This window comes from Nicotiana attenuata, chromosome 9 (genome assembly GCF_001879085.1).
Source record: "Nicotiana attenuata strain UT chromosome 9, NIATTr2, whole genome shotgun sequence".
Classification (NCBI taxonomy): Eukaryota; Viridiplantae; Streptophyta; class Magnoliopsida; order Solanales; family Solanaceae; genus Nicotiana; species Nicotiana attenuata.
In genome coordinates, this window is record NC_031997.1 from 861,315 (window position 1) to 869,309 (window position 7,995).

A 7,995-nucleotide genomic window follows, 5' to 3' on the forward strand; every position below is an offset into this window, starting at 1 on the left:
TATATATATATATATAAAGGTATCAAAGGTTGTTAAACTTACGGGGTGTAACATCCCTCTCCCTTTAGAACATTCGTCCTCAAATGTTAACAGACATACAAAAATTTTGCCAGAGTCTTCTCTGTAACCTTAAGCTAAAACACAACCTCTGTTTGAAGTCTGGGAAATTCACACTTTTTGTACTTGAGTATCTCGCATCTTCTTCGCCTTTACGTTACTTACTATTCAATCTCGCATCGTATCTTCTGTTTCTTTCATAACCTTCCTTCCACATAGGCGAAAATTACGCCTTAAAGCTCTACTGTAATACCTGCACCTCTAGTGCATACAAAACCTGGTGAAAACTTCATAGTGACTTCTTACGGCTCAGCTCTATGGCACGATCTGGAAACAAAAGAGGGGTAACATTTCCTAAATGCCCTATAGCCTCTCAGTTGTAAATGTGACGCGCAACACACCCATAAGTGAGACTCTACCAGGCACGGCTTTGTAGACTCCCTAGGACACGACTCGCTCTGATACCACATTGTCACGCCTCAAACTTGGGGAGGCGTGACTGGCACCCGGTGCCCCACTGGCCCGATCGAACCGCCCTGCACCTTTTTTTTTTCTTTGTAACTATCATGGGCCAACATGGCACAACTCATAATGTATAACTATAAGTGGGCAACATTGTATCACAGAACCATTTTTCATAAAACATGAATACATATGGGCCATCAGGCCTCTAACATACTGTACAAAATGAACCTCTGACTAGAAAGCCTCTAAGATTATTTGACATCAAATGGTACAGGGTACCGACCTACCCATAAGTCTGTAGAAAACACTAACTCGATGACTTATAGACTCGGCAGCACTCCGAATGAGGTGGAGTCTTACCGATGTTTAGTTGAATGCTAACCTCATCTACTATGAGGGCTCGTCAAACTGATTCTCTATACCTGCAGGCATGAATGCACCGTCCCCAACAAAAGGACGTCAGTAAGAATAATGTACCGAGTATGTAAGGCGAAACTGAAACATAACAGTAAGTCAACATTAATTAAGGACATGGAAGGAACATGGAGTAAAGAACTCAACCTGTAAGTCTAGATAGCTCTGTAAATTATGAAATACTTATAATGTCATGCATATGCGTATGATGTCATGTCGTGCATAGGTACATATGTTAATAACATCATCAAGCTTCTGAGGGCATCCCATCATATCATCTCGGCCACTGTGGAAAAAATCATCAACGTATACCAGCTGATCTGGTGGTGCGTATATAACGCCATAACCTTTCTCATATCATATATATATATATATATATATATGTATATATATATATATATATATATATGTATATATATATACACACACATATATATATGCGTATATAATGCCATCTGGTCATCAGTCAATGTGCATGTATAAATGCATGAACTGCATATGAAATACGTTAATAAAATCTCTCGGTACGTCATAAGATCATTATTCCTATGATTAATATCATGAAATAAACTTTACCAACTTACGTATTTTTAAGACCCATGAACAGATGATATAATAATATGACACATGGGGAATCAAGAACATAAACATCTCTAGTATTTTTATGAATAGAGTCATTTATGGAAATTGTGCATTTGCTCGTTTTGTTTCTGTCGTATAGATCATGCCAAAAGAAAAGAAGGGATAACCTTAACATACCTAACTTGGGATCTGGCGCTTGAAAAAAAACAAAGGTATTAGAAACACTAGGCACATATCCTGGGAGCGAATGAACATATATCGAGTATTTGTTCACATCCTGCCCGTCAAAGAAGCTCTCCCACAATTGCAACAATGGTAAATCTCCCCTAGTCAAGAACATAAAAGCCAATTTGGGCACTCTCTTAAATAGATACTCTTCCTTGTAATGCACTAATGAAGCTCTCCAAAATAATTGATCGTCCGACATTCCATGTATCAATACTTTGGGCAAAAGAAACTTTCCATGCTTAAACAATCCTCCTTTTTACAATTGCCACTACTATCTTGGCTCACTGTATTAGCCAATGCATTATTTGCAATAATAGTTTGCTGAGGTTGCAAAGTAAAATACCATTTAATATGTGAGGTTGAAGCCAATCCAATTACTACACCAACTAAAAATATGATCAACATTAAAATCACCATTAAAAGACTAATTGTTAAGTCTTTTGCTACTGAAAATAGTGAGTCTACATCCTCTCCCTTATTTTTCATATTCACCTCCTCTTTCTTCAACTTTCCAGAATCAAAATTTAAATCATTGAGAATACAACAATTATTGCACTCTTCAATAGAAAACTAGTTAGAGTTTGGTTCTTCTACATATAGTATACTCTATTCTGAATACCAGAAATCTGAGACAATTTATAACAATTAATAGCTATGTGATCATCAATCCTCTATATATATTGATTCTATTCCGTTCTAATCGGTCCAGCTCATTAATAATTTGTGAAGATAGTTTGTAAATTAACAACTACGGACAGAAGGTATTACTGTTTACTATGATGCCCTGGGTTGCTTTAATGGTGTCTCTCACTTTGATTTCTGTGCTCACCAAACTTCCTATTTTTTCTTTTCCTATTTTGCCATTTCTATTTCGTTTTTTTTCTTTACTTCTTCCATCTAATTGTAGTATTGAAAATGTTAGAAAATGAAGTAGTGATCCCATCTGATTGTAATTGTCATGACCCGGATTTCTCACCCTCGGGAGTCGTGATGGCGCCTACTAGTGAAAGCTAGGCAAGCCAACCAACTGAATTATTTGCTTTCTCCATTTTCAAATTCGTTAACAGTTATAAGCCAACAATTAATAAACGATATAATTTAACAAGCGGAAGAATAAATGTCAAGTTTAATAGTACTACTAATATCCTCCCATAACAAAACCACCCAAGATTTGGTGTCACAACTTCACAGATTGTGTAAGAATACTACAAATAAAGGTTTGAAAGAAATAACAAAATATTGTCTCTGGAACTACATAAGAAAAGCAGGAAAATAGATAGAGGGAGACTCCAAGGCCTGCCGACGCCTGCAGGACTACCTCGGGTCGCTTGATAAGCAAGAAGCTGAAACCTCACTGCGGTCCAAAATCTGCAGCACTGGGATCTGCACAAAAGAGTGCAGAGTGTAGTATCAACACAACCGACCCCATGTGCTTGTAAGTACCTAGCCTAACCTCGGCGAAGTAGTGACAAGGCTAGGACCAGACTACCAAGTAAACCTGTGCAGATAAATAATGTACAACGGAAAAATAAAAGCAGAAACATATATAATCAAGGATGGGAGGGGGAAACATGCTGCGGGGAAACACCAAATAGCAACAGGAGAATAGCAGTTAAATATATGGAACACCACAATTCAATTATCAACAGGAATCGAAAATCAAACAAGTGTACGGCATCACCCTTCGTGCTTTTACTCTCGTCCTCACCGTAATATCAATATAAAATGCACGGCATCACTCTTCGTGATTTTACTCTCGTCCTCACCATAATATCAATATAATCGGCACGGAATGGTACATCGTGCGGCACGGCATCACCCTTCGTGCTTTACACTCTTCCTCACAAATAATGATAATAATACATGGTATCACCCTTCGTGCTTTAACACTCTCTCACCAAAACAATGCACGGCATCACCCTTCGTGCTTTACACTCTTCCTCACCCAAACAACAAACAGAAACAATAAGGGCAAGGAATAAATGAATCATAATAAAAATCCCGGCAAGGGAACAATAGCAAAACCACAACATCCCGGCAAGGGAACAACATTTAAAACCACAACGTCCCGGCAAGGGATAAATACCACAATTCTCTCCTCATTTTCACATTTACCTCACAACTTGGTTCACAAATTGAGCCAATGCTCTACAAGGTTCAATTACCAATTACACTTCAACAAATTCATTTTACAACTTGAGCCAACGCTCTTCAATATACAAATACCAATATTCTTTCCAGAACCTTGCTCAACGATAGCAATCAACACATTAAACATGAACCGTACAAATAAAGTCACATTAATCACAACATAAGACTCACGGGCATGCTTGACACCAACGTATAGATACTCGTCACCATGCCTATATGTCGTACTCAACACATAACACATAGCATATAAGACCACACTCCTATTCCCTCAAGCTAAGGTTAGACCAAACACTTACCTCGATGCCTCGTACACAGTTCAAGCCTCAACTATAGCTTTACCTCTTGATTTCACCACCAATTCGCTCGTATCTAGTCACAAGTTACTTAATTACATCAATGAATGCTAAATAAACAAATTCTAATGCATGAAAATAAGTTTTCTAAAGTTTTTTCCAAAAAGTCAAAAATCGACCCTGGGCCCACATGGTCAAACCCCGAGGTTCGAACCAAAATCCGACTACCCATTTACTTAGGAACTCAAATATATAATTTGTTTTGAAATCGGACCTCAAATCGAGGTCCAAATCCCCAAAATTTGAAAAAACCTAGGTCTACCCAAAACACCTAATTTCCCCCATGAAAATCATTGATTTTGAGTTGAAATCATGTGAAAAGATGTTAGGGATTGAAGAAAACTAGTTAGAAACGATTTTTTTTTGAACGTTAAAACAGGATATTATATATATATACTAAGCTGCGTTTGGCATATTACATTGTTCTTCGCTTAATGCGAAGAGTGAAGGATCAGATGGCCCTTCCTTCATAATGTTTTGATTTCCTAGGCAAAATAGCATATTACAGATACTACTAGATACATTCTTAGAGAAAATAGGATCCCCACTCATATCATTTGCAAGCGTTTTTTTTACAAAAACTGGTGGTGACACTAATACTTTAACTTCTTCATGCATATTTTTGCTGTCGTCCTCGTTTTTTGCATCTTTTGCTAGTGCATCCGCCACCCTATTGCCTTCTCTGAAGTTATGCCTCAGTACTAGGTCCTTCAGCTGGAGCATTAATGACCTGGAAAAAAAGATTACGTTATTTAGAGTAGCATGGCCATTTTCAATGGCTTTGATGACGTCTATTGAATCTGTTTCAATTTCTAATGGAAACAGCATGAATCTGTGAGCTAATTTGAGGCCTTCCTGGAGTGACTGTAATTCAGCGTGTAGAGGACATATGGCATTGGTTTTCTTTTGGAAGCCAATAATCCACTTCCCCCTCCAACTTCGGAAGACTCCACCTATGCCACTTTTGAGGTTATCATGAGCACCATCAACGTTGAGTTTGTACCACCCCTTTTGAGGGGGATGCCATTTGATGTCAATGGTCAATTTTTGAGTAATAGGGTTACTGTGAGAGGTCATGAAGTGGAATTCCATGGCATGATGTACAATGGTTTTGAGTGACGGGGAGAAATTGGTGTTGTTTATGTTGTTGCTGTTTCTATTTAATCAAATTCCCCATACTACGAATGGAAGGAGTTGTTGCCAGTCAATGAATGTATTGGTGAATTTTGGGGATTGGTTTTTGAGAAAAGACAACCAATGCTCATGGAGTTATGGATAGTGATTAAGCCTAATTGTGCCCATAGCCTTTGGACAGTTGTGCAGGTGAGGAAGATGTGCCGTGGGGATTCCTCATCAGTATGGCACTGGCACAATTCTTATCTATGTTGATGCCAATGTGTTGGAGGTATTGTCGGCAAGGAATTCTGTTGTGTAGACATTGCCACAAGAAGCATTTTATTTTATTTGGGCATTTGAGTTCCCAAATCCATTTAAAGTCCAGACGAGGGCATTGATTTTCCTGGAGGAGTTTGGCACATGACTTGGAGGTGAAGCTTCCACTAGGAGATAGGGACCAAACGGGTGTGTCTTGGGTTTTATTAAGGGAGAATGGAATCTTGTTTATGTTGTTTGAAATTTCTTTTCGGATATTGAAGGAAAGATTAGATAAGTTCCATTGATTGTTGACATGATATCTTTAATGGTCATGTTACTTTCCTGATGAGTGAGAGGTCCCTGAAGACATTGTCTGAGGGATGGGCAGTTGGGAATCCAGGAGGAGGTCCAAATGTTGAGACTTGAATTACTACTTGGTAACCAGGTTATTCCTTTGGAGCAAGTGGACCATCCTTTGAGAATGCTTTTCCATACAAAGGAGGAGTTTTTTCTTGGGTTGCTTTTGGCATATTTATGGATGATGGTGCTTGACCATGGGGCAGTTGGATTGGTAATGAGCCTCCATGTAAGATTAGAGAGAGAATTTAGGTTTTTGTTAATAGCAGTATGGAGGCCAAGGCCTCCCTCCTCTTTTGGTTTGGTAATTTTCTGCCAATTAATGTAGTGGATTTTTTTTGAGTCGCTATTTGTACCCCAAATAAAGTTTCTTTGAATACGATCAATTTGCTTTAGAGTTTTATTTGGGAGGAGTGTATAATGCATGGCATGGCTTGGGATAGCATTTAGGGTAGAAATTGCTAGAGTAGTTCTTCCGGCGATATTGAGAAGCTTCCCTTTCCAGGATGAAAGCTTCCTATGCATATTGTCAATGATGTATTGGTAGTACTTTGGGGTGGGGTGATTGTTTAGGATTGGGTAGCCCAGGTATTTCCCAAAAGACTTGTCTATTTTGATGTTGAAATAGGAGGCAATCTCCTGGGCAGTATTGGGGTGACAGTTCCTGGAGACCAAAATTTTTGATTTTTGTGTGTTAATGTTCTGCCCAGACAACTTGCAAAAATAGGAAAGACTGTTCTTTATTGTTTTGCAGGATTTTTCATTAAGTCTAGACATGAGGGTTAGGTCGTCAGCAAAGAAGAGGTGAGATATGCCTGCATCTTTTGGGCTAAGGTGAATTGGATCCCATTGACATATATCCACTTGATGGGAAATCAGACGGGAGAACATTTCCATACATAGAATGAAAATATATGGAGATAGAGGGCACTCTTGTCTTATTCCCCTGCTAGGGCTGAAGAAGTCAGTCATGGTGCCATTAACTAGTATGGCAATTCTACTGGAGCAAATACAATTTAAGATTAGAGTCGAAATAGTTGGAGGAAAGTTGAAAAATTTGAGCATGCTGTGGATGAAGGACCATTCAAGGCGGTCAAATGCTTTCTCCAGGTCTAATTTGAGGATCATACTGGCCCTTTTTCCTTTCATTTTCTTGAAGTGATTGATGATTTCTTGGACCAATATGGCATTATCACTGGTTCTCCTTCCTTTAATGAAGCTAGCTTGGAAGGGGCTGATCAGATTGTTAAGAAAAGGTTTGATCCTGTTTGCGATAATTTTGGTTAAAAGGTATTACAAAGCCCAATTGGCCTGAAGTTTTTAAGGTTATTAGCATTGTTGAATTTTGGGATAAGGCAGATGTAGGTATCATTGATCCCTATAGGGAGGCTTTTGTTTTTAAAAACTTGGTAGCAACCCTTGATAACTGAGGGCCCGACAATGTTCCAATATTTATGGTAGAAGAAAGGATGGATACCATCTGGGCCTGGAGCCTTGAACGGCTTAAAGGAAAAAACTGCATTGGTGATCTCACAGGGCTTTAGGGGATTGTCCAGGCTGATTAGGTTTTGTATATTGTGGGCACAAGGATTAGGATTGTAGTCCTGCCACTTAGAATATTCAAGAGAAGTGGTGAAGGCATTTTTGAAGAATTGCTTAGTATGATTTAGAAGGTCGATAGGATTATCAATCCAATTACCCTGGTCATCTTTATAGTACATAATTTTGTTTTTCCTTCTATTATTTGTGGCCATAATGTGAAAAAACTTTGTATTAGAGTCCCCTTCCTGGATCCAGGAAACTCTTGCCCTTAATTTCCAGTAATCATCTTCCATTTTTAGAAAGTTATCAAAATCATATTGGAGGGATCGTTCTAAGTTTTGGAGGAAGATGCTATTATAGTAGTTATTGGATTCTTGTATGCCTTTTAGTCTGGCCAGAATTCTTTTCTTCTCTTTGCGTATTTTACCAAAAATATTAATATTCCAATCTTTGAGTTTCCTAATAAAATTAT

General features: G+C 38.4%; 1 protein-coding gene across 1 annotated transcript; it reads right to left on the reverse strand.

The window, feature by feature from the left end:
• Positions 4,647 to 5,342, reverse strand: LOC109232467. Its single transcript, XM_019398240.1, has one exon. The coding sequence runs from the start codon at positions 5,340 to 5,342 to the stop codon at positions 4,647 to 4,649; it is 696 nt and encodes a 231-aa protein (XP_019253785.1).

Excerpts from the sequence above, each read along its gene's own strand:
- LOC109232467 (XM_019398240.1), bottom strand. The coding sequence starts at position 5,342 with ATGGAATTCCACTTCATGACCTCTCACAGTAACCCTATTACTCAAAAA.